Source organism: Phyllobates terribilis, unplaced genomic scaffold, assembly GCF_046119375.1.
Source record: "Phyllobates terribilis strain yellow unplaced genomic scaffold, ASM4611937v1 Scaffold_4__5_contigs__length_816908805, whole genome shotgun sequence".
NCBI lineage: Eukaryota > Metazoa > Chordata > Amphibia > Anura > Dendrobatidae > Phyllobates > Phyllobates terribilis.
Window position 1 is genome coordinate 801,488,222 of NW_027362764.1, and position 26,512 is coordinate 801,514,733.

General features: G+C 47.7%; 1 protein-coding gene across 4 annotated transcripts in view; it reads left to right on the forward strand.

Annotated features, from left to right (window-relative positions):
• LOC141266112 (uncharacterized) overlaps window positions 1–26,227 on the forward strand; it is a 172,463-nt gene extending 146,236 nt beyond the window's left edge. For all 4 annotated transcript variants that reach the window (XM_073680055.1, XM_073680052.1, XM_073680054.1 and 1 more), the window contains 5 exons: window positions 21,856–21,956; window positions 22,047–22,110; window positions 22,500–22,588; window positions 22,722–22,839; window positions 23,825–26,227. In XM_073680055.1, coding sequence (XP_073536156.1) covers window positions 21,856–21,956; window positions 22,047–22,110; window positions 22,500–22,588; window positions 22,722–22,839; window positions 23,825–25,335 — 1,883 coding nt within the window. In that variant the 3' untranslated portion in view covers window positions 25,336–26,227. The remainder of the gene's footprint in view (window positions 1–21,855; window positions 21,957–22,046; window positions 22,111–22,499; window positions 22,589–22,721; window positions 22,840–23,824) is intronic.
• Window positions 26,228–26,512: the final 285 nt, after the last annotated feature.

Genomic DNA, 26,512 nt, shown 5'->3' on the forward strand with positions numbered 1-26,512 from the left:
GTGGTGTGTACGGCGTATACAGTGTGTGTGTGGTGGCTATGGCGTATACAGTGTGTGTGTGTGTGTGGTGTGTACGACGTATACAGTGTGTGTGTGGTGTGTACGGCGTATACAGTGTGTGTGGTGTGTACGGCGTATACAGTGTGTGTGTGTGGTGCGTACGGCGTATACAGTGTGTGTGTGTGTGGTGCATACAGCGTATACAGTGTGTGTGGTGCGTACGACATATACAGTGTGTGGGGGGCGTATACAGTGTGTGTGTGTGTGGTGGGTATGGCGTATACAGTGTGTGTGGTGTGTACGGCGTATACAGTGTGTGTGTGTGTGTGTGGTGCTTACGGCTTATACAGTGTGTGTGTGTGTGGTACGTACGGCGTATACAGTGTGTGTGGTGTGTACGGTGTATACAGTGTGTGTGTGGTGTGTACGGTGTATACAGTGTGTGTGTGATGTGTACGGCGTATACAGTGTGTGTGTGGGGTGTACGGCGTATACAGTGTGTGTGTGGTGTGTACGGTGTATACAGTGTGTGTGTGGTGTGTACGGCGTATACAGTGTGTGTGTGGTGCGTACGGCGTATACAGTGTGTGTGTGGTGTGTACGGCGTATACAGTGTGTGTGTGGTTGGTACGGTGTATACAGTGTGTGTGTGGTGTGTACGGTGTATACAGTGTGTGTGTGATGTGTATGGTGTATACAGTGTGTGGGGTGTACGGCGTATACAGTGTGTGTGTGGGGTGTACGGCGTATACAGTGTGTGTGTGGTGTGTACGGTGTATACAGTGTGTGTGTGGTGTGTACGGCGTATACAGTGTGTGTGTGGTGCGTACGGCGTATACAGTGTGTGTGTGGTGTGTACGGCGTATACAGTGTGTGTGTGGTGTGTACGGCGTGTACAGTGTGTGGGGGGCGTATACAGTGTGTGTGTGTGTGGTGGGTACGGCGTATACAGTGTGTGTGGTGTGTACGGCGTATACAGTGTGTGTGGTGTGTACGGCGTATACAGTGTGTGTGTGGTGCGTACGGCGTATACAGTGTGTGTGTGGTGTGTACGGCGTATACAGTGTGTGTGTGGTTGGTACGGTGTATACAGTGTGTGTGTGGTGTGTACGGTGTATACAGTGTGTGTGTGATGTGTATGGTGTATACAGTGTGTGGGGTGTACGGCGTATACAGTGTGTGTGTGGTGTGTACGGCGTATACAGTGTGTGGTGTGTACGGTGTATGCAGTGTGTGTGTGGTGTGTACGGTGTATACAGTGTGTGTGTGGTGTGTACGGTGTATACAGTGTGTGTGTGGTGTGTACGGTGTATACAGTGTGTGTGTGGTGCGTACGGTGTATACAGTGTGTGTGTATTGCGTACGGCTTATACAGTGTGTGTGTGTGTGGTGTATACAGTGTGTGTGTGGTGCGTACGGAGTATACAGTGTGTGTGTGGTGTGTACGGCGTATACAGTGTGTGTGTGTGGTGTGTACGGCGTATACAGTGTGTGTGTGGTGCGTACGGAGTATACAGTGTGTGTGTGGTGTGTACGGCGTGTACAGTGTGTGTGGTGCGTACGGTGTATACAGTGTGTGTGTGGTGCGTACGGAGTATACAGTGTGTGTGTGGTGCGTACGGTGTATACAGTGTGTGTGTGGTGTATACAGTGTGTGTGTGTGTGTACGGTGTATACAGTGTGTGTGTGGTGTGTATGGTGTATACAGTGTGTGTGTGGTGTGTATGGTGTATACAGTGTGTGTGTGGTGTGTACGGTGTATACAGTGTGTGTGTGGTGTGTACGGTGTATACAGTGTGTGTGTGGTGTGTACGGTGTATACAGTGTGTGTGTGGTGTGTATGGTGTATACAGTGTGTGTGTGGTGTGTACGGCGTATACAGTGTGTGTGTGTGGTGTGTACGGCGTATACAGTGTGTGTGTGTGGTGTGTACGGCGTATACAGTGTGTGTGGTGTGTACGGCGTATACAGTGTGTGTGTGTGGTGTGTACGGCGTATACAGTGTGTGGTGTGTACGGTGTATGCAGTGTGTGTGGTGTGTACGGTGTATACAGTGTGTGTGTGGTGTGTACGGTGTATACAGTGTGTGTGTGGTGTGTACGGTGTATACAGTGTGTGTGTGGTGTGTACGGTGTATACAGTGTGTGTGTGGTGTGTACGGCGTATACAGTGTGTGTGTGTGGTGTGTACGGTGTATACAGTGTGTGTGTGGTGTGTACGGTGTATACAGTGTGTGGTGTGTACGGTGTATACAGTGTGTGGTGTATACAGTGTGTGTGTGGTGTGTACGGTGTATACAGTGTGTGTGTGTGTGGTGTGTACGGCGTATACAGTGTGTGTGTGTGTGGTGTGTACGGCGTATACAGTGTGTGTGTGGTGTGTACGGTGTATACAGTGTGTGTGTGTGGTGTGTACGGCGTATACAGTGTGTGTGTGTGTGGTGTGTACGGCGTATACAGTGTGTGTGTGTGTGTGGTGTGTACGGAGTATACAGTGTGTGTGTGGTGCGTACGGCGTATACAGTGTGTGTGTGTGGTGCATACAGCGTATACAGTGTGTGTGTGTGTGGTGCGTACGACATATACAGTGTGGGGGGGGCGTATACAGTGTGTGTGTGTGTGGTGGGTGCGGCGTATACAGTGTGTGTGGTGTGTACGGCGTATACAGTGTGTGTGTGTGGTGTGTACGGCGTATACAGTGTGTGTGGTGGGTATGGCGTATACAGTGTGTGTGTGTGTGCTGCGTACGGCGTATACAGTGTGTGTGTGGTGTGTACGGCGTATACAGTGTGTGTGTGGTATGTACGTTGTATACAGTGTATGTGTGGTGCGTACTTCATATACAGTGTGTGTGTGTGGTGCGTACGGCGTATACAGTGTGTGTGTGTGGTGTGTACGGCGTATACAGAGTGTGTGTGGTGTGTACGGCGTATACAGTGTGTGTGTGTGGTGCGTACGGCGTATACAGTGTGTGTGTGTGGTGTGTACAGCGTATACAGTGCGTGTGTGTGTGGTGCGTATGGCGTATACAGTGTGTGTGGTGTGTACGGTGTATACAGTGTGTGTGTGTGTGGTGTGTACGGTGTATACAGTGTGTTTGTGGTGTGTACGGTGTATACAGTGTGTGTGATGCTTATGGTGTATACAGTGTGTGTGTGGTGTGTACGGCGTATACAGTGTGTGGTGTGTACGGTGTATACATTGTGTGTGATGCTTATGGCGTATACAGTGTGTGTGGTGTGTACGGCGTATACAGTGTATGTGGTGTGTACGGTGTATACAGTGTGTGTGTGGTGTGTACGGTGTATACAGTGTGTGTGTGTGTGGTGTGTACGGCGTATACAGTGTGTGTGGTGCGTGGTGCGTACGGCGTATACAGTGTGTGTGTGTGGTGCGTACGGCGTATACAGTGTGTGTGTGTGTGTGTGGTGCGTACGACATATACAGTGTGTGGGGGGCGTATACAGTGTGTGTGTGGTGGGTACGGCGTATACAGTGTGTGTGTGTGGTGTGTACGGCGTATACAGTGTGTGTGTGTGTGTGGTGCGTACGGCGTATACCGTGTGTGTGTGGAGTATACAGTGTGTGTGTGTGTGGTGGGTACGGCGTATACAGTGTGTGTGTGTGGTGTGTACGGCGTATACAGTGTGTGTGTGTGTGGTGCGTACGGCGTATACCGTGTGTGTGTGGAGTATACAGTGTGTGTGTGTGTGGTGGGTACGGCGTATACAGTGTGTGGGGGGCGTATACAGTGTGTGTGTGTGTGTGTGTGGTGGGTACGGCGTATACAGTGTGTGTGGTGGGTATGGCGTATACAGTGTGTGTGTGTGGTGGGTACGGCGTATACAGTGTGTGTGTGGTGCGTACGGCGTATACAGTGTGTGTGTGTGGTGCGTACGACATATACAGTGTGTGGGGGGCGTATACAGTGTGTGTGTGTGTGTGTGTGTGGTGGGTACGGCGTATACAGTGTGTGTGGTGTGTACGGCGTATACAGTGTGTGTGTGGTGTGTACGGCGTATACAGTGTGTGTGTGGTGTGTACGGCGTATACAGTGTGTGTGTGGTGTGTACGGCGTATACAGTGTGTGTGTGTGTACGGCGTATACAGTGTGTGTGTGGTTGGTACGGCGTATACAGTGTGTGTGTGGTGCGTACGGCGTATACAGTGTGTGTGGGGTGTACGGCGTATACAGTGTGTGTGGGGTGTACGGCGTATACAGTGTGTGTGTGGTGTGTACGGTGTATACAGTGTGTGTGTGGTTGGTACGGCGTATACAGTGTGTGTGTGGTGTGTACGGCGTATACAGTGTGTGTGGGGGGTGTACGGCGTATACAGTGTGTGTGGGGTGTACGGCGTATACAGTGTGTGTGTGGGGTGTACGGCGTATACAGTGTGTGTGGTGCGTACGGCGTATACAGTGTGTGTGTGGTGCGTACGGCGTATACAGTGTGTGTGTGGTGCGTACGGCGTATACAGTGTGTGTGTGGTGCGTACGGCGTATACAGTGTGTGTGTGGTGTGTACGGCGTGTACAGTGTGTGTGTGGTGCGTACGGCGTATACAGTGTGTGTGGGGGGTGTACGGCGTATACAGTGTGTGTGTGGTGCGTACGGCGTATACAGTGTGTGTGGGGGGTGTACGGCGTATACAGTGTGTGTGGGGTGTACGGCGTATACAGTGTGTGTGTGGTGCGTACGGCGTATACAGTGTGTGTGTGGGGTGTGTACGATGTATACAGTGTGTGTGTGGTGCGTACGGCGTATACAGTGTGTGTGTGTGGTGTGTACGATGTATACAGTGTGTGTGTGGTGCGTACGGCGTATACAGTGTGTGTGGTGTGTACGGTGTATACAGTGTGTGTGTGGTGTGTACGGCGTATACAGTGTGTGTGTGGTGTACAGCGTATACAGTGTGTGTGTGGTGTGTACGGCGTGTACAGTGTGTGTGTGTGTGTGGTGCGTACGGCGTATACAGTGTGTGTGTATTGCGTACGGCTTATACAGTGTGTGTGTGTGTGGTGCATACGGTGTATACAGTGTGTGTGTGGTGCGTACGGAGTATACAGTGTGTGTGTGGTGTGTACGGCGTATACAGTGTGTGTGTGTGGTGTGTACGGCGTATACAGTGTGTGTGTGGTGCGTACGGAGTATACAGTGTGTGTGTGGTGCGTACGGAGTATACAGTGTGTGTGTGGTGCGTACGGAGTATACAGTGTGTGTGTGGTGCGTACGGAGTATACAGTGTGTGTGTGGTGCGTACGGTGTATACAGTGTGTGTGTGGTGCGTACGGCGTATACAGTGTGTGTGTGGTGTGTATGGTGTATACAGTGTGTGTGTGTGGTGTGTACGGTGTATACAGTGTGTGTGTGGTGTGTACGGTGTATACAGTGTGTGTATGGTGTGTACAGTGTGTGTGTGGTGTATACAGTGTGTGTGTGGTGTGTATGGTGTATACAGTGTGTGTGGTGTGTACGGTGTATACAGTGTGTGTGTGGTGTGTACGGCGTATACAGTGTGTGTGTGTGGTGTGTACGGCGTATATAGTGTGTGTGTGTGGTGTGTACGGCGTATACAGTGTGTGTGTGTGGTGCGTACGGGGTATACAGTGTGTGTGTGTGTGTGTACGGTGTATACAGTGTGTGTGTGGTGTGTACGGTGTATACAGTGTGTGTGTGGTGTGTACGGTGTATACAGTGTGTGTGTGGTGTGTACGGTGTATACAGTGTGTGTGTGGTGTGTTCGGTGTATACAGTGTGTGTGTGGTGTGTACGGTGTATACAGTGTGTGTGTGGTGCGTACGGCGTATACAGTGTGTGTGTGGGGTGTACGGCGTATACAGTGTGTGTGTGGTGCGTACGGCGTATACAGTGTGTGTGGGGGGTGTACGGCGTATACAGTGTGTGGGGGGTGTACGTCGTATACAGTGTGTGTGTGGGGTGTACGGCGTATACAGTGTGTGTGTGGTGCGTACGGCGTATACAGTGTGTGTGTGGGGTGTACGGCGTATATAGTGTGTGTGTGTGGTGTGTACGATGTATACAGTGTGTGTGTGGTGCGTACGGCGTATACAGTGTGTGTGGTGTGTACGGTGTATACAGTGTGTGTGTGGTGTGTACGGCGTATACAGTGTGTGTGTGGTGCGTACGGCGTATACAGTGTGTGTGTGGTGTACAGCGTATACAGTGTGTGTGTGGTGTGTACGGCGTGTACAGTGTGTGTGTGTGTGTGGTGCGTACGGCGTATACAGTGTGTGTGTATTGCGTACGGCTTATACAGTGTGTGTGTGTGGTGCATACGGTGTATACAGTGTGTGTGTGGTGCGTACGGAGTATACAGTGTGTGTGTGTGGTGTGTACGGCGTATACAGTGTGTGTGTGGTGTGTACGGCGTATACAGTGTGTGTGTGTGGTGTGTACGGCGTATACAGTGTGTGTGTGGTGCGTACGGAGTATACAGTGTGTGTGTGGTGCGTACGGAGTATACAGTGTGTGTGTGGTGCGTACGGAGTATACAGTGTGTGTGTGGTGCGTACGGTGTATACAGTGTGTGTGTGGTGCGTACGGCGTATACAGTGTGTGTGTGGTGTGTATGGTGTATACAGTGTGTGTGTGTGGTGTGTACGGTGTATACAGTGTGTGTGTGGTGTGTACGGTGTATACAGTGTGTGTATGGTGTGTACAGTGTGTGTGTGCTGTGTACGGTGTATACAGTGTGTGTGTGGTGCGTACGGTGTATACAGTGTGTGTGTGGTGTATACAGTGTGTGTGTGTGTGTACGGTGTATACAGTGTGTGTGTGGTGTGTATGGTGTATACAGTGTGTGTGTGGTGTGTATGATGTATTCAGTGTGTGTGTGGTGTGTACGGTGTATACAGTGTGTGTGTGGTGTGTACGGTGTATACAGTGTGTGTGTGGTGTGTATGGTGTATACAGTGTGTGTGTGGTGTGTACGGCGTATACAGTGTGTGTGTGTGGTGTGTACGGCGTATACAGTGTGTGTGTGTGGTGCGTACGGCGTATACAGTGTGTGTGTGTGTGGTGTGTACGGCGTATACAGTGTGTGTGGTGTGTACGGCGTATACAGTGTGTGTGTGTGGTGTGTACGGCGTATACAGTGTGTGGTGTGTACGGTGTATGCAGTGTGTGTGTGGTGTGTACGGTGTATACAGTGTGTGTGTGGTGTGTACGGTGTATACAGTGTGTGTGTGGTGTGTACGGTGTATACAGTGTGTGTGTGGTGTGTACGGTGTATACAGTGTGTGTGTGGTGTGTACGGCGTATACAGTGTGTGTGTGTGGTGTGTACGGTGTATACAGTGTGTGTGTGGTGTGTACGGTGTATACAGTGTGTGGTGTGTACGGTGTATACAGTGTGTGGTGTATACAGTGTGTGTGTGGTGGGTACGGCGTATACAGTGTGTGTGTGGTGCGTACGGTGTATGCAGTGTGTGTGTCTGGTGTGTACGGTGTATACAGTGTGTGTGTGGTGTGTACGGCGTATACAGTGTGTGTGTGTGGTGTGTATGGTGTATACAGTGTGTGTGTGTGGTGTGTACGGCGTATACAGTGTGTGTGTGTGGTGTGTACGGCGTATACAGTGTGTGTGTGTGGTGTGTACGGCGTATACAGTGTGTGTGTGTGTGGTGTGTACGGCGTATACAGTGTGTGTGTGGTGTGTACGGTGTATACAGTGTGTGTGTGTGTGGTGTGTACGGCGTATACAGTGTGTGTGTGTGTGGTGTGTACGGCGTATACAGTGTGTGTGTGGTGTGTACGGTGTATACAGTGTGTGTGTGTGGTGTGTACGGCGTATACAGTGTGTGTGTGTGTGGTGTGTACGGCGTATACAGTGTGTGTGTGTGTGGTGTGTACGGAGTATACAGTGTGTGTGTGGTGCGTACGGCGTATACAGTGTGTGTGTGTGGTGCATACAGCGTATACAGTGTGTGTGTGTGTGGTGCGTACGACATATACAGTGTGGGGGGGGCGTATACAGTGTGTGTGTGTGTGGTGGGTGCGGCGTATACAGTGTGTGTGGTGTGTACGGCGTATACAGTGTGTGTGTGTGGTGTGTACGGCGTATACAGTGTGTGTGGTGGGTATGGCGTATACAGTGTGTGTGTGTGTGGTGCGTACGGCGTATACAGTGTGTGTGTGGTGTGTACGGCGTATACAGTGTGTGTGTGGTATGTACGTTGTATACAGTGTATGTGTGGTGCGTACTTCATATACAGTGTGTGTGTGTGGTGCGTACGGCGTATACAGTGTGTGTGTGTGGTGTGTACGGCGTATACAGAGTGTGTGTGGTGTGTACGGCGTATACAGTGTGTGTGTGGTGCGTACAGCGTATACAGTGCGTGTGTGTGTGGTGCGTATGGCGTATACAGTGTGTGTGGTGTGTACGGTGTATACAGTGTGTGTGTGTGTGGTGTGTACGGTGTATACAGTGTGTTTGTGGTGTGTACGGTGTATACAGTGTGTGTGATGCTTATGGTGTATACAGTGTGTGTGTGGTGTGTACGGCGTATACAGTGTGTGGTGTGTACGGTGTATACATTGTGTGTGATGCTTATGGCGTATACAGTGTGTGTGGTGTGTACGGCGTATACAGTGTGTATGTGGTGTGTACGGTGTATACAGTGTGTGTGTGGTGTGTACGGTGTATACAGTGTGTGTGTGTGTGGTGTGTACGGCGTATACAGTGTGTGTGTGTGTGGTGCGTGGTGCGTACGGCGTATACAGTGTGTGTGTGTGGTGCGTACGGCGTATACAGTGTGTGTGTGTGTGTGGTGCGTACGACATATACAGTGTGTGGGGGGCGTATACAGTGTGTGTGTGGTGGGTACGGCGTATACAGTGTGTGTGTGTGGTGTGTACGGCGTATACAGTGTGTGTGTGTGTGGTGCGTACGGCGTATACCGTGTGTGTGTGGAGTATACAGTGTGTGTGTGTGTGTGTGTGTGGTGGGTACGGCGTATACAGTGTGTGTGTGTGGTGTGTACGGCGTATACAGTGTGTGTGTGTGTGGTGCGTACGGCGTATACCGTGTGTGTGTGGAGTATACAGTGTGTGTGTGTGTGGTGGGTACGGCGTATACAGTGTGTGGGGGGCGTATACAGTGTGTGTGTGTGTGTGGTGGGTACAGCGTATACAGTGTGTGTGGTGGGTATGGCGTATACAGTGTGTGTGTGTGTGTGTGGTGGGTACGTTGTATACAGTGTGTGTGGTGTGTACGGCGTATACAGTGTGTGTGTGGTGTGTACGGCGTATACAGTGTGTGTGTGGTGGGTACGGCGTATACAGTGTGTGTGTGGTGCGTACGGCGTATACAGTGTGTGTGTGTGGTGCGTACGACATATACAGTGTGTGGGGGGCGTATACAGTGTGTGTGTGTGTGTGTGGTGGGTACGTCGTATACAGTGTGTGTGGTGTGTACGGCGTATACAGTGTGTGTGTGGTGTGTACGGCGTATACAGTGTGTGTGTGGTGTGTACGGCGTATACAGTGTGTGTGTGTGTACGGCGTATACAGTGTGTGTGTGGTTGGTATGGCGTATACAGTGTGTGTGTGGTGCGTACGGCGTATACAGTGTGTGTGGGGTGTACGGCGTATACAGTGTGTGTGGTGTGTACGGCGTATACAGTGTGTGTGTGGTGTGTACGGTGTATACAGTGTGTGTGTGGTTGGTACGGTGTATACAGTGTGTGTGTGGTTGGTACGGCGTATACAGTGTGTGTGTGGTGTGTACGGCGTATACAGTGTGTGTGGGGGGTGTACGGCGTATACAGTGTGTGTGGTGCGTACGGCGTATACAGTGTGTGTGTGGTGTGTACGGCGTGTACAGTGTGTGTGTGGTGCGTACGGCGTATACAGTGTGTGTGGGGGGTGTACGGCGTATACAGTGTGTGTGTGGTGCGTACGGCGTATACAGTGTGTGTGGGGGGTGTACGGCGTATACAGTGTGTGTGGGGTGTACGGCGTATACAGTGTGTGTGTGGGGTGTACGGCGTATACAGTGTGTGTGTGGTGCGTACGGCGTATACAGTGTGTGTGTGGGGTGTGTACGATGTATACAGTGTGTGTGTGGTGCGTACGGCGTATACAGTGTGTGTGGTGTGTACGGTGTATACAGTGTGTGTGTGGTGTGTACGGCGTATACAGTGTGTGTGTGGTGTACAGCGTATACAGTGTGTGTGTGGTGTGTACGGCGTGTACAGTGTGTGTGTGGTGCGTACGGCGTATACAGTGTGTGTGTATTGCGTACGGCTTATACAGTGTGTGTGTGTGGTGCATACGGTGTATACAGTGTGTGTGTGGTGCGTACGGAGTATACAGTGTGTGTGTGGTGTGTACGGCGTATACAGTGTGTGTGTGTGGTGTGTACGGCGTATACAGTGTGTGTGTGGTGCGTACGGAGTATACAGTGTGTGTGTGGTGCGTACGGAGTATACAGTGTGTGTGTGGTGCGTACGGAGTATACAGTGTGTGTGTGGTGCGTACGGAGTATACAGTGTGTGTGTGGTGCGTACGGTGTATACAGTGTGTGTGTGGTGCGTACGGCGTATACAGTGTGTGTGTGGTGTGTATGGTGTATACAGTGTGTGTGTGTGTGGTGTGTACGGTGTATACAGTGTGTGTGTGGTGTGTATGGTGTGTACAGTGTGTGTGTGGTGTATACAGTGTGTGTGTGGTGTGTATGGTGTATACAGTGTGTGTGGTGTGTACGGTGTATACAGTGTGTGTGTGGTGTGTACGGCGTATACAGTGTGTGTGTGTGGTGTGTACGGCGTATATAGTGTGTGTGTGTGGTGTGTACGGCGTATATAGTGTGTGTGTGTGGTGCGTACGGCGTATACAGTGTGTGTGTGTGGTGCGTACGGGGTATACAGTGTGTGTGTGGTGTGTACGGTGTATACAGTGTGTGTGTGGTGTGTACGGTGTATACAGTGTGTGTGTGGTGTGTACGGTGTATACAGTGTGTGTGTGGTGTGTTCGGTGTATACAGTGTGTGTGTGGTGTGTACGGTGTATACAGTGTGTGTGTGGTGCGTACGGCGTATACAGTGTGTGTGTGGGGTGTACGGCGTATACAGTGTGTGTGTGGTGCGTACGGCGTATACAGTGTGTGTGGGGGGTGTACGGCGTATACAGTGTGTGTGGGGTGTACGTCGTATACAGTGTGTGTGTGGGGTGTACGGCGTATACAGTGTGTGTGTGGTGCGTACGGCGTATACAGTGTGTGTGTGGGGTGTACGGCGTATATAGTGTGTGTGTGTGGTGCGTACGGCGTATACAGTGTGTGTGGGGGGTGTACGGCGTATACAGTGTGTGTGGTGTGTACGGTGTATACAGTGTGTGTGTGGTGTGTACGGCGTATACAGTGTGTGTGTGGTGCGTACGGCGTATACAGTGTGTGTGTGGTGTACAGCGTATACAGTGTGTGTGTGGTGTGTACGGCGTGTACAGTGTGTGTGTGTGTGTGGTGCGTACGGCGTATACAGTGTGTGTGTATTGCGTACGGCTTATACAGTGTGTGTGTGTGGTGCATACGGTGTATACAGTGTGTGTGTGGTGCGTACGGAGTATACAGTGTGTGTGTGTGGTGTGTACGGCGTATACAGTGTGTGTGTGGTGTGTACGGCGTATACAGTGTGTGTGTGTGGTGCGTACGGCGTATACAGTGTGTGTGTGGTGCGTACGGAGTATACAGTGTGTGTGTGGTGCGTACGGAGTATACAGTGTGTGTGTGGTGCGTACGGAGTATACAGTGTGTGTGTGGTGCGTACGGTGTATACAGTGTGTGTGTGGTGCGTACGGCGTATACAGTGTGTGTGTGGTGTGTATGGTGTATACAGTGTGTGTGTGTGGTGTGTACGGTGTATACAGTGTGTGTGTGCTGTGTACGGTGTATACAGTGTGTGTGTGGTGTATACAGTGTGTGTGTGGTGTGTATGGTGTATACAGTGTGTGTGGTGTGTACGGTGTATACAGTGTGTGTGTGGTGTGTACGGCGTATACAGTGTGTGTGTGTGGTGTGTACGGCGTATATAGTGTGTGTGTGTGGTGTGTACGGCGTATACAGTGTGTGTGTGTGGTGCGTACGGGGTATACAGTGTGTGTGTGTACGGTGTATACAGTGTGTGTGTGGTGTGTACGGTGTATACAGTGTGTGTGTGGTGTGTACGGTGTATACAGTGTGTGTGTGGTGTGTACGGCGTATACAGTGTGTGTGTGGTGTGTACGGTGTATACAGTGTGTGTGTGGTGGGTACGGCGTATACAGTGTGTGTGTGGTGCGTACGGCGTATACAGTGTGTGTGTGGTGCGTACGGCGTATGCAGTGTGTGTCTGGTGTGTACGGTGTATACAGTGTGTGTGTGGTGTGTACGGCGTATACAGTGTGTGTGGTGTGTATGGTGTATACAGTGTGTGTGTGGTGTGTACATTGTATACAGTGTGTGTGTGTGGTGTGTACATTGTATACAGTGTGTGTGTGTGGTGTGTACGGCGTATACAGTGTGTGTGTGGTGTGTACGGCGTATACAGTGTGTGTGTGGTGGGTACGGCGTATACAGTGTGTGTGTGGTGCGTACGGTGTATGCAGTGTGTGTCTGGTGTGTACGGTGTATACAGTGTGTGTGTGGTGTGTACGGCGTATACAGTGTGTGTGTCTGGTGTGTACGGTGTATACAGTGTGTGTGTCTGGTGTGTACGGTGTATACAGTGTGTGTGTGTGGTGTGTACGGCGTATACAGTGTGTGTGTGTGGTGTGTACGGCGTATACAGTGTGTGTGTGTGTGGTGTGTACGGCGTATACAGTGTGTGTGTGTGGTGTGTACGGCGTATACAGTGTGTGTGTGTGTGGTGTGTACGGCGTATACAGTGTGTGTGTGTGTGGTGTGTACGGAGTATACAGTGTGTGTGTGGTGCGTACGGCGTATACAGTGTGTGTGTGTGGTGCATACAGCGTATACAGTGTGTGTGTGTGGTGCTTACGACATATACAGTGTGTGGGGGGTGTATACAGTGTGTGTGTGTGTGGTGGGTGCGGCGTATACAGTGTGTGTGTGGTGCATACAGCGTATACAGTGTGTGTGGTATGTACGTTGTATACAGTGTATGTGTGGTGCGTACTTCATATACAGTGTGTGTGTGTGGTGCGTACGGCGTATACAGTGTGTGTGTGTGGTGCGTACGGCATATACAGTGTGTGTGGGGCGTATACAGTGTGTGTGTGGTGTGTACGGCGTATACAGTGTGTGTGGTGCGTACAGCGTATACAGTGCGTGTGTGTGTGGTGCGTACGGCGTATACAGTGTGTGTGTGGTGCGTATACATTGTGTGTGGTGTGTACGGTGTATACAGTGTGTGTGTGGTGCGTATACATTGTGTGTGATGCTTATGGCGTATACAGTGTGTGTGTGTGTGGTGTGTACGGCGTATACAGTGTGTTTGTGGTGTGTACGGCGTATACAGTGTGTGTGATGCTTATGGCGTATACAGTGTGTGGTGTGTACGGTGTATACATTGTGTGTGATGCTTATGGCGTATACAGTGTGTGTGGTTTGTACGGCGTATACAGTGTGTGTGTGTGTGGTGTGTACGGCGTATACAGTGTGTGTGTGTGTGTGGTGTGTACGGCGTATACAGTGTGTGTGTGATGCTTATGGCGTATACAGTGTGTGTGGTGTGTACGGCGTATACAGTGTGTGTGTGTGTGGTGTGTACGGCGTATACAGTGTGTGTGTGTGTGGTGTGTACGGCGTATACAGTGTGTGTGTGTGTGGTGTGTACGGCGTATACAGTGTGTGTGTGTGTGGTGTGTACGGCGTATACAGTGTGTGTGTGTGTGTGGTGTGTACGGCGTATACAGTGTGTGTGTGGTGCGTACGGCGTATACAGTGTGTGTGTGGTGCGTACGACGTATACAGTGTGTGGGGGGCGTATACAGTGTGTGTGTGTGTGTGGTGGGTACGGCGTATACAGTGTGTGTGTGTGTGGTGGGTACGGCGTATACAGTGTGTGTGTGTGGTGTGTACGGCGTATACAGTGTGTGTGTGTGTGGTGCGTACGGCGTATACCGTGTGTGTGTGGTGTATACAGTGTGTGTGTGGTGGGTACGGCGTATACAGTGTGTGGGGGGCGTATACAGTGTGTGTGTGTGTGGTGGGTACGGCGTATACAGTGTGTGTGGGGTGTACGGCGTATACAGTGTGTGTGTGGTGTGTACGGAGTATACAGTGTGTGTGTGGTGTGTACGGCGTATACAGTGTGTGGTGTGTACGGCGTATACAGTGTGTGTGTGTGGTGCGTACGGCGTATACAGTGTGTGTGTGTGGTGCATACAGCGTATACAGTGTGTGTGTGTGTGTGGTGTGTACGGTGTATACAGTGTGTGTGTGGTGCATACGGCGTATACAGTGTGTGTGGTGTGTACGGCGTATACAGTGTGTGTGTGGTGTGTACGGCGTATACAGTGTGTGTGTGGTGCTTACGGCGTATACAGTGTGTGTGTGTGTGTGGTGTGTACGGTGTATACAGTGTGTGTGTGGTGCATACGGCGTATACAGTGTGTGTGGTGTGTACGGCGTATACAGTGTGTGTGTGGTGTGTACGGCGTATACAGTGTGTGTGTGGTGCGTACGGAGTATACATTGTGTGTGGTGTGTACGGCGTATACAGTGTGTGTGGTGTGTACGGCGTATACAGTGTGTGTGTGGTTGGTACGGCGTATACAGTGTGTGTGTGGTGCGTACGGTGTATACAGTGTGTGTGGGGTGTACGGCGTATACAGTGTGTGTGTGGGGTGTACGGCGTATACAGTGTGTGTGTGGTGCGTACGGCGTATACAGTGTGTGTGGTGTGTACGGCGTATACAGTGTGTGTGTGGTGCGTACGGCGTATACAGTGTGTGTGTGGTGTACAGCGTATACAGTGTGTGTGTGGTGTGTACGGCGTGTACAGTGTGTGTGTATTGCGTACGGCTTATACAGTGTGTGTGTGGTGTGTACGGCGTGTACAGTGTGTGTGTGTGTGGTGTGTACGGTGTATACAGTGTGTGTGTATTGCGTACGGCTTATACAGTGTGTGTGTGGTGTGTACGGCGTATACAGTGTGTGTGTGGTGCATACGGTGTATACAGTGTGTGTGTGGTGCGTACGGAGTATACAGTGTGTGTGTGGTGTGTACGGCGTGTACAGTGTGTGTGGTGCATACGGTGTATACAGTGTGTGTGTGGTGTGTATGGTGTATACAGTGTGTGTGTGTGGTGTGTACGGTGTATACAGTGTGTGTGTGGTGTGTACGGTGTATACAGTGTGTGTATGGTGTATACAGTGTGTGTGGTGCGTACGGCGTTTACAGTGTGTGTGTGGTGTGTACGGCGTATACAGTGTGTGTGTGGTGTGTACGGCGTATACAGTGTGTGTGTGGTGTGTACGGTGTATACAGTGTGTGTGTGGTGTGTACGGAGTATACAGTGTGTGTGTGGGGTGTACGGCGTATACAGTGTGTGTGTGGTGTGTACGGAGTATACAGTGTGTGTGTGGTGTGTACGGTGTATACAGTGTGTGTGGTGTGTACGGTGTATACAGTGTGTGTGTGGTGTGTACGGTGCATACAGTGTGTGTGTGTGGTGCGTACGGCGTATACAGTGTGTGGGGGGCGTATACAGTGTGTGGGGGGCGTATACAGTGTGTGTGTACGGAGTATACAGCGTGTGTGTGTATGCGTTGCGTACGACATATACAGTGTGTGTGGGGCGTATACAGTGTGTGGGGGCGTATACAGTGTGTGGGGGGCGTATACAGTGTGTGGGGGGCGTATACAGTGTGTGTGTACGGAGTATACAGCGTGTGTGTGTATGCGTTGCGTACGACATATACAGTGTGTGTGGGGCGTATACAGTGTGCGGGGGGCGTATACAGTGTGGGGGGGGGCGTATACAGTGTGGGGGGGGGCGTATACAGTGTGTGGGGGGCGTATACAGTGTGTGGGGGGCGTATACAGTGTGTGGGGGGCGTATACAGTGTGCGGGGGGCGTATACAGTGTGGGGGTGGCGTATACAGTGTGTGGGGGGCGTATACAGTGTGTGGGGGGCGTATACAGTGTGTGGGGGGCGTATACAGTGTGTGGGGGGCGTATACAGTGTGTGGGGGGCGTATACAGTGTGTGGGGGGCGTATACAGTGTGTGTAACGTTCTAGCATCTTTACCTCTCCTCCAAAAGCCATCGGGATTTCTAGCAGACACATCGGTGGAATTGGTAAGAGTCGCAGCACAATCATAAGTCTTTTGGAGTTCTGTGAGCCGTGCGCTCTGCTTAAAGTCTTGGGGTGGGGATGTGACTTTGAAGATGAAGTTGTGCTCTGTTCCCTTTAAAGGTAAATACATGTTTGGACCAGCTCTCGACGACTTATTAGCGAAGGTTTCAGATGAGAAGAAAGCCCTACCTGAACCTAGAAGTTGTAGGAAAAGATTTTTTTGACCCTCTGATGAACAGCCTCTGCCGTACAGAGGAAAAGGAAAGTCAGGCCAGTGGAGCTATCCAAAAGGTGGGCTTGGCTGAAATCTTTTTCTCTCCCAAGGCCAGTGTCAAAACAAACCTGATACCAAGACAGTAGGTGGTCGCATTTCTGAATTCCTTCCCCAATGGCGAAAGCTGTGCACAGACCCATGGACTCTGTTTTTATTCCCTCTTGGACTGATTTTAGAGTTTTCCTCTTATCTCCTACAGAGAGTAAAGATAACACAATTCTGATCTCCAAAGCTGCAATCCACTTTAATAGCTTGTCTAAAAAAAACCTGCTATCCTCATGTGCAATCAAGGGAAAAAAATAGGGGACACTACTCCAGGCTCTTTCTGATAAAGAAACCTTGTCGGATTATAATAAACTCAAACCCCTGAACCAACACATAGTATATAGAAGGTTCAAGATGGAATCCATCAGAGCAACAGTTCCCCTAATAGGCCTCGACTTTGCTATGGCTTCAATCGATCTACAAGACGCATACTATCACGGCCCTATTCACCCAACCTATCGGAAGTTCCTCAGGTACGCGGTTGTTCAGGGAAGACAAACCGTGCACTATCAATTCAATGTTTTCCCGTTCGGGATATCATCTGCACCACAGATCTTCACGAAAATTATGGCAAAAGTCATAGTGTAGATCAGAGGTCAGTATATTTGCATAATACCATACCTCGGCGATTTTCTACTTGTGGCCCCCTTGATACCGTTACTCCAGGAAATTCTTCAAACAACTGCCCAGATTCTGACATCCCAGGGTTGGCTAGTGAACCACAAAAAATCAGATATGGTTCCCTCCACAACAAAGACATTCCTGGAGGTTCTGTTGGATTTACACAATCAAACTTTTTTTTTTTTACCCAAACAAAATCAAATCCAATTAAGATCAAGGATAAGTATACTATGAAGCAGGAAATTGATGTCAGTGACTATGGTGGTCCACTTCCGTCATCAAGGAAGCACGAGACACGAAGACCTAAAGGCAGTCTCAGCAAGAATATTCTCCTGGGTCGGAGAACACCTTCTCTCCCTAGCAGCCCTCCATATAAAAGGTTCGGTCAATGTCCAGCCTGATTTCCTGAGCAGTAGAGATATTCACCCAGGAGAATGGAGTCTAAATCCCGAAGTCTTCCTGATATTGACCAGAAGGTGGGGTCACCCAGAAGTAGATCTTTTCGCAAGATACGAGAATGCGAAAGTAGCCCGGTTCTTTTCCTTGAAGCCAAACGATGTCTGCCTATGTGTGGACGCATTTGCCCACCAGTGGAAATTTAAACTGGCATACGCCTTCCCTCCGGTTCCAATCCAACCAAGAACTCTGCAAAAAATAAGAACCGAAAGGGCCAAAGTGATCCTAGTAGCACTGTTCTGGCCAAAAAGAAGTTGGTTTGGCACCTTTACCAACCTGAGTGTAGATGGTCCCCTGATCCTACCACCAATCAAAGACCTCCTTCACCAATGGCCAATTCACCATCAAGAACCCGAGAATCTACACCTGGCTGCCTGGCTTCTGAATTCTTAATTTTAAATACCAAGGGCCTCTCAGAGTAATTAAAACTCATCAAAAAAGTAGGAAACCGGTAATGGACGCCATATATCGTAAAATATGGAAGACCTTTGTATCATGGAGTGCGCCTGAACATTCAGATCCTCGGGAACTGAACATCACCCAAATCCTTGATTTTCTGCAAGAAGGCCTAGAAAAGGGTCTCAAACCCAGCACCCTCAAGGTTCAAGTAGCAGCATTAAGTTCCTATTTTGACCAGAGCCTGGCCGAGCATCGTTGGATGAAGAGATTTAAAACAGCAGCTTCTCGCCTTCGTCCTAGAGTAGTGAACCTACTCCTCTCCTGGGACCTTAATATTGTCCTTAAAGGGCTGACACTTCCACCATTTGAGCCCTTATCCTCTATAATGCTGGATAGACTGTCCTGGAAGACAGCCTTCCTTGTAGCTATCACCACAGCCTGAAGAGTGGGTGAACTACAGGCCCTCTAAATTAACAAACCATACTTGAGAATCCTTAAGACTGACTCATTCTTCGTCTCGACCCATCGTTTCTACCCAAAGTAGTGGCAGAGTTCCACAGATTCCTTAAGATTGACTCATTCTTCGTCTCGACCCATCGTTTCTACCCAAGGTAGTTGCAGAGTTCCACAGATTTCAAGATATAATCCTTTCCTCTTCTGTCAGAATCCGGCGAACAAAAAGAAAGAAGAATTCCACACTTTGGACGTACGAAAAATGGTCCTTCATTATCTCCAAGAAACGGGGATCTGGAGAAAAGGCCAAAATCTACTTATCCAATTTTAGATTTGGTCTTTGGGGGAAAATTTCTGCAGGCTATTGTCCCTCCCTAAACATTACTCTTTGGTATTCCTCCTGTGTACTATCGTGGGGGGTATTGGAGAAAATAGAATCAGATTTACTGGTAATTCGGCTTCTAATAACCCACCACGACAGCACGGGTAATTCCCTCCCCTTTCTTGATTATTTCTTGCATTATTTGAATATAATTTGAAGCATTTATACTCTGGTGGTCCTTTATAATAACAAAGGAGAGAGGATTTTGGAGGGACTATTTGACCTCTTTGTGTTTCCTGTGCCTATTAGGGTGGGGTTACATCCTCCGATGTGCTGTCGAGGTGGGTTATTAGAAACCAAATTTCCGGTAAGTCTTATTCTATTTTTCAAAGTCTTTTTCTTTAAGGATTTTGTAAACCTCTTTGTGGCCGAGACAAATTCGCTCAACAATTTCTTGCCCAAAACTGACCTCATTTTCTAGCTGGACCCCTATAGACGCAGTAGAAATTATGTTTTGGGACCTGGTCTTTCACATGGGGATAGTGAAGATGCCATAACTTCAGCAATATTGGAGTGTTGACGTTTTGTATAACACTCCAGTGTTCTGCATGACTATGACCTGTAAACTATTTGAGTCCATCCACAAATTTTGGCATTACAATTTTTGCACAATGTCCTCCCCGAGATGACCCCAACTTTAACTGACTTTTTAAACTTCGGCCGGTCATTGATCACTTCAGCAACAAGGTTGCTGAGGTGTACATGCCCCAAAGGGACATCTGTGCGGACGAGATCCTAATCCATTTTAAGGGAGCTCAAATTCTGGCAATACCTGCTTAGTAAAAGGGCTAGGTATGGAATTAAGCTGTGTGAGCGTACCTCAGGGTACACCCACAGGTTTAGAGTTTATGAAGGGAAGGACACCCAGATTCAACCCCCTGAATGTCCCCCTGTTTTGGGAGTGAGTGTGTAAAATTGTGTGGGATTTGATGCACCCACTGCTGGATCAAGGTTATCACCTCTACATAGATAACTTTTATACCAACATCCCACTGTTCACATCCCTCTCTGTGTGAGCTACCGCAGCATGTGGTACTGCCCACGAAAATCAGAAAGACCTCCCTAAGACACTAATTGGGCCCCTGCTCAGAAAGGGTGAGAGCAAAGCCCAATGTAGCAACAACCTGCTGCTGGTCAAGTACAAGAGGGATGTCATTTTCTTGATCACCATACATTGTGATGGCAGCACCCCCGCTGCTGTGCGAGGTTCCTCTACACAGGTCCATAAACCAAACTGTGCCCTGGGGTACAACAAGAATTTCTCCTTCAATGGACGTCTTCAAACAGAGGCTGGACAGACATCTGTCTGAGATGGTTTAGTGACTGCTGCATTGAGCAAGAGGTTGTACCAAATGACCCTGGAGGTCCCCTCCAACTCTACCATTCTATGTTTCTAGGAACATTGGTGGAATTGATCTCTCTGATCAAGTCCTCCAGCCGTACAGTGCCGTGAGAAAAGTCAAGGTATGGTACAAGAAGCTAGCAGTGCACATCGTACAGATGGCAATGTGTAATGCTTATGGGCTATCACCATGTGCAGGCCAGACCAGTACATTTCTTCAGTTCCAGGTGGTAGTGATCAAGGACCTAATATTTGGAAGTCCGGAAGGAGCGGAACTGAAGATGCCTGTATCGTACCAGGGCAACATTGCCCCTGTGAGGTCCATCAAACTCCAAAGAAAGGAAAGTCGCAAAGTGTGTTACAGAAGGGGGATAAGCAACGACACAATTTTTCTGTGTGACGCCGGTCCCGACAAACCTGGCCTGTGTACAAAAGAATGTTTCAAACTGTACCACACATCCATGGACTACTACATTTATTTCTGATTTACTTTAATTTATTGCACGACTTGATGCACTTTACACAACTCTCATATGCCACCACATTATAAAATTCACATGCCAGGAAAACACTGGGATCAATTCCGTTATAGGGTCACTTGTGGGGGTTTCTGTTAATTTGGCAGCTCAAAGGCTCTGCAAATGCGACATGGTGCCCTCGAAAAATTCCATCAAAGTCTGTACTCGAAAACGTCACTCCTTCCCCAGTAGTTTTCCACCACATATGAGGTATCGGCATACTTAGGAGAAAAATGGACCGCAAAGTTTATTGTGCAATTTCTCCTGTTACCCTTGTGAAAATTAAAAATTTTGGGCTAAAGCAATATTTTTTTTGTGGGAAAAAGTAAAATGTTAATTTTTTTCCTTCCACATTCCATTAATTCCTGTGAAGCACCTGAAGGATAAATAAAACTTCTTTAATGTGGTTTTGAGCACCTTGAGGGGTGCAGTTTTTAGAATTGTCACTTTTGGGTATTTTCTGTCATATAGACCCCTCAAAGTCACTTCAAATGTGATGTATTCACCCCCCCCCCCAAAAAAAAAAAAAATTGGTTTTGGAAATTTTGTTGAAAAAATAAGAAATTGCTGGCCAACTAACAAAAAGAGGTCATGTTTCAAAAATGATGCTGATGTAAAGTAGACGTAAGGGAAATGGTTTTTTTTTATAAATTCTTTTGTACAGCATGACTACCTGGATTAAGGATATAAAAATGTAAACCTTGAAAATTGCGAAATTCTCAAAACTTTCGCCAAAATTCTGATATTTTAGCTAATAAATGCAAAAAATAATGACCTAAATTTACCACTATCGTAAAGAATGGTGTATTACGAGAAAAACATTCTCAGAATCACTGAGATACGTTGAAGCGTTTTGAGTTATTACCACGACCTCAGAAAATGTTTCGGGTTTACATGTAGATTAGTGTAAGCTGGAGAGGACGGAGCAGGTGATACTAAAATATAGTAATGGGTCTAAGAATCTTACTACAAAGGAGGGAGTCTTTGTAGTTTTGTCTTGGGCTCATGGAAAAGCCCTTACCATCAAATGTCATCATATCTGTTTCTTACTTTCCCTGTGTGCCCACTTTCCCATAACATTCACTGAGTATCTGTGTCACCCACAGATGGATCCAGGAGGAGAAATCCACCAGAGAGATGTCCCCGTCCTCTGTATCCTCCAGACCGTCCAGAGGAAAATCACAACGTCCCGGAGAATCTTCTTCAGGTAGATGGCTCTGAAGTCTCATCTCCGAAATACGACCATAAAGAGATGCAACCAAAGTTCATTTTACCTTTTTTTTTCTTCTCTGTTTAGGGTGAAGTTCTGATTAAGGTTGAGGTTGTAGATGAAGAAGAAGAGATGGAAGATGATCAGCCGTGTAAGACCTCTTTTTTTTTTCACATGAGTTTGGTCTGAGTTTCTTGTATGTGAGAAAAAAAAATTAGCGACCTTCTCCGAGTGCTGTCAGGTTTTTTGTTTTTTTTTCACAGACCCATAGACTTGCATTGCTGATTTTGATCTGACTTTCGGATCAAAATCGGACATGTCTCCTCGATTTTGTGCTGACTGCCAGGGCCTCGAAAAATCAGACATGTGAATGACCCAAATCACTATTACCGGTACAAGTGCTATTTGTAAAAAACGCAGGGACATCTGAATGAGGTCTAAGGAGGGGGGACCATCACTGGTTGTAAAAGAGCGTCGTCTAGACACAACTCCCATCATCTGATCAACACATGCAAACTATCTGTTCTGTGTCTCCTACAGATGAAAGAAACCCACCAGAGAGATGTCCCCGTCCTCTGTATTCCCAGGACCGTCCAGAGGAAGATCACAACGTCCCGGGGAATCATCAGGTAGATGGTGCGGAGCCCTATAGTAGGACGTGCGGACATTTTCCCCTGCTGTCATAGATGTTGTGATAGAAGTGCGGTGATTTATTACATTAACCCATTAGCTTTTCCCTTCATTTTGCATATGTCAAATCAGGGGGAAGATCTGACTATTATTAAAGTGGAGATTAAAGAAGAAGAAGAAAGGATGATGAGGAGCGATCCACAGAGTATGAGTGAAGTGGGAGAGGAAATTCCTGTTGATTTTACTGCAGGTATGTAATAATGAAGAAAGGGAATTCACAGCTTTCTTAAGCTGGTTGTTTGGCCTTATTATTATTATTATTCTTTATTTTTATTATTATAATGATTTGCTTATATAGTGCCATCATATTCCTCAGGGCTTTACTTCCATCATCGTTGCTGTCCCCAATGGGGCTCACAATCTAAATTCTCTAGAAGTATGTCTGTGGCTTGACAGGAAACTGGAGAACCCAGAGGAAACCCACGCAAACACGAGGAGAACATACAAACTCCTTTCAGATGTTGTCTTTATTGGGATTTGAGCCCAGAACCCCAAGTACTGCAAAACAGTAACCTCTGAGCCACCGGGCTGCCCAGATTACAAGTCTGCAGTCACTCTGTGTAACTGCAGGCACACTGCACGTTTGAGGATTCTCTGGTGCCGTCGCTGTGAGCGCAAGTATGCGATTTGCATAATTCCAGCCACATTCCGACTAGACTTGCATTGAAAGAGGTTGCGCCCATCTAGTCGGCACATGGATGCAAATCTCCGTACACGGAAAAAAAAAATGCCCAAAAAAACTTTTTAAGCATTGTTTGATGTGGATTTTTCAGATGGAAAAATCAATTTTAAAAAATCTCCACGTGAATATGCCCTAAGACTAGGATTACACATGTAATTTTTTATGCAATTTGATTTTATTCACAATGCCTTGGGAATTTACTCCTGGCTTTCTTCTTTTTAAGTCAACGCCAGATGTGTAATGAAGAGGAATGAGAAATATAAAGGAAGAACTTGCACGTCTTCATGCTTTATATACTTCTGGCTTTGGCTCATGTGATTTAGAAAAAAAATTACAAAATCCATTTTTAATCGTACAGAAAATCCACGAGAAAAAGTTATCACAAATTTATCGACTAAAAGCCAAATCGTATAAAATCTGCACATATTTGGGAGTGTTTCATGCATTTTTCTAAATTGTGGTTAAAAATTTTTCCATTTTTTAATCGTTCCAGAAAATTCCAGTAAAGACGTCATGTTACTGAATTGTAAAGTAGAAGATAAAGATGTCGTTCATCACTCCTCCAAAGAAAACCTGATCACCCTCACTGTACATCCAGGTCTTTACAGTACAGATCTCTCTTCTAATCCACCTAATATTGAGGTTTCTACTTGTGACCCATCAAAGCTTCTTATGACAAATACAGATCAGGATGACGGTAAATCGTTTCAATCTGAAGAATATGGAAAACTGTTTACAAAAAGCTCAGATCTTAGTACACACAGAAGAATTAACACAGGGGAAAAGCAGTACTCCTTTACAGAATGTGGTAAACGATTTACTAATGAACCAGGCCTTTATCAGCATGTATTAAGTCAGACAGGAAAGAAGCCATACTCCTGTTCAGAATGTGGAAAGTGTTTTGACTATGAATCAGCACTTCTTCAACATGAGAGATGTCACACGGGGGAGAGGCCATTCTCCTGTTCAGAATGTGGGAAATGTTTCACCAAAAAATCAAGTCTCGCTCAACATGAGAGAATTCACACAGGAGAGAAGCCTTACTCATGTTCAGAATGTGGGAAATGCTTTTCAAATAAATCAAATCTTGATACCCATCAGAGAATTCACACAGGCGAGGTGTCGTATTCATATTCAATAAGTGGAAAAAGTGACAAAGTGCTGAAGCCCTTTTCATGTTCACTTTGTTCAAAATGTTTTACAAAAAAAGCAAATCTTAGAAGACATGTGCGAACTCACACAGGAGAAAAGCCGTATTCATGTTCAGAATGTGGGAAATGTTTTCAAGATAAATCAGGTCTTGTTGTTCATGAGAGAATTCACACAGGAGAGAATCTATTTCCATGTCCAGAATGTGGGAAATGTTTTACAAAAAGAGCAGAACTTATTAAACATGAGAGAATACACACTGGAGAGAAGCCGTATTCCTGTTCAGAATGTGGGAAATGCTTTTCAGTTAAATCAAGCCTTGTTAAACATTGGTTAATTCACACAGGAGAGAAGCCACATTCCTGTTCAGTGTGTGGGAAATGCTTTTCAAATAAATCAAGCCTCGTTAAACATAAGAGAATTCACACCGGGGAGAAGCCGTATTCGTGTTCTGAATGTGGAAGGTGTTTTACCGATAAATCAAGCCATGTTAAACATATGAGAGGTCACACAGGAGAGAAGCCGTATTCGTGTTCAGTATGTGGGAGGTGCTTTACGAATAAATCATGTCTTGTCACACATGAGAGAATTCACACAGGGGAGAGGCCATTTCCATGTTCAATATGTGGCAAGTGCTTTAAAGATAGAACAACTCTTGTAAAACATGAGAGAACTCACTCGGGAGAGAAGCCATACTCGTGTTCCATTTGTGGGAAATGTTTTACAACTAAATCCAGGTGTGATAAACATGAGAGAAGTCACACAGAAGAGAAGCCGTACTCCTGTTCTGTATGTGGCAAATGCTTTACAGATAAATCTAGTCAAATTAAACATGAGAGCAGCCATCTCGCCTAACTCCCCTACCTGATCTCTCTATCACAATAAATGATATCACACTTTTCCCTGTGCTGGAAATCCGCTGCCTCAGAGTAACCCTTGACACCCTGTTCTTCAAACCATATATCCAAGCTCATTCCGCGTCCCACTCAAAAATATTTCCAGAATCCGTCCTTTCCTCAACCCTGAATCTACGAAAATGTTAGTCCATGCCCTCATCATCTTCCGCCTCGATTACTGCAACATTCTCTTTTGTGGCCTCCCTGCTAACACTCTAGCACCTCCCCAGTCCATCATTAACTCCTCTGTCCAACTAATCCACCTCTCCCCCACACTACTCCTCTGCTTCTACCCTCTGCAAATCTCTTCATTGGCTTCCAATTCCACAATGTATACAGTTGAAACTGCTAACACTGACCTACAAAGCCGCCCATAATCTGTCTACTCACTATCTCTCTGAACTAATCTCCCTATATCTCTCAACACATCTCCTGTCCTCCCAAGCCTTCCTTCTTTCCTCCACAATCATATATTCCTCATCCAATCTCCTGCAAGACTTCTCCCAAGTGTTCACCATATTTTGGAATTCTGTGCCCCAACACGTCCAATTATCCGACACATTCAGAAATTTCAGACGGAACCCGAAAACCCATCTCTTCAAGAAAGCTACAGCCTGCAATGACCCCACTGCCGCCTCACCAACACTAGAGCTGCTGCAATCCCCCAACCTATTGTCTCCTTCCCCATTAGCCTATAGACTGTAAGCCCGCAGGGGCAGGGCCCTCTCTCCTCTGTACCAATCTGTTTATTGTTAGTTTGTTCGCCACAATTTATATTTGTATTTTGTATGTAACCCCTCATGTAAAGCACCATGGAATTAATGGTACTATAAAGTAAATAATAATGATAACTGTGGGATAGCTCCTAAATGATGTAGTAATCCGTGCTCTCACCAGCTCCCAGCTCGTGCACTTTTGGCCGAGGATGAGACAATCGATCTGCGAAAAAGACATCTCGCAATGTTGCAGTCCTGTAGTTTTTCACTGTTTAATGCATAGCAGAAGGTTATAATAATACATTTTATTTCTACAGCGCCAACATATTCATCAGCACTTTACAATGCAGAGGACACTTGTACAGACAATATCAGACATTACAGAGTAGCACATACAGCTGCATCTCACTAAATTAGAGG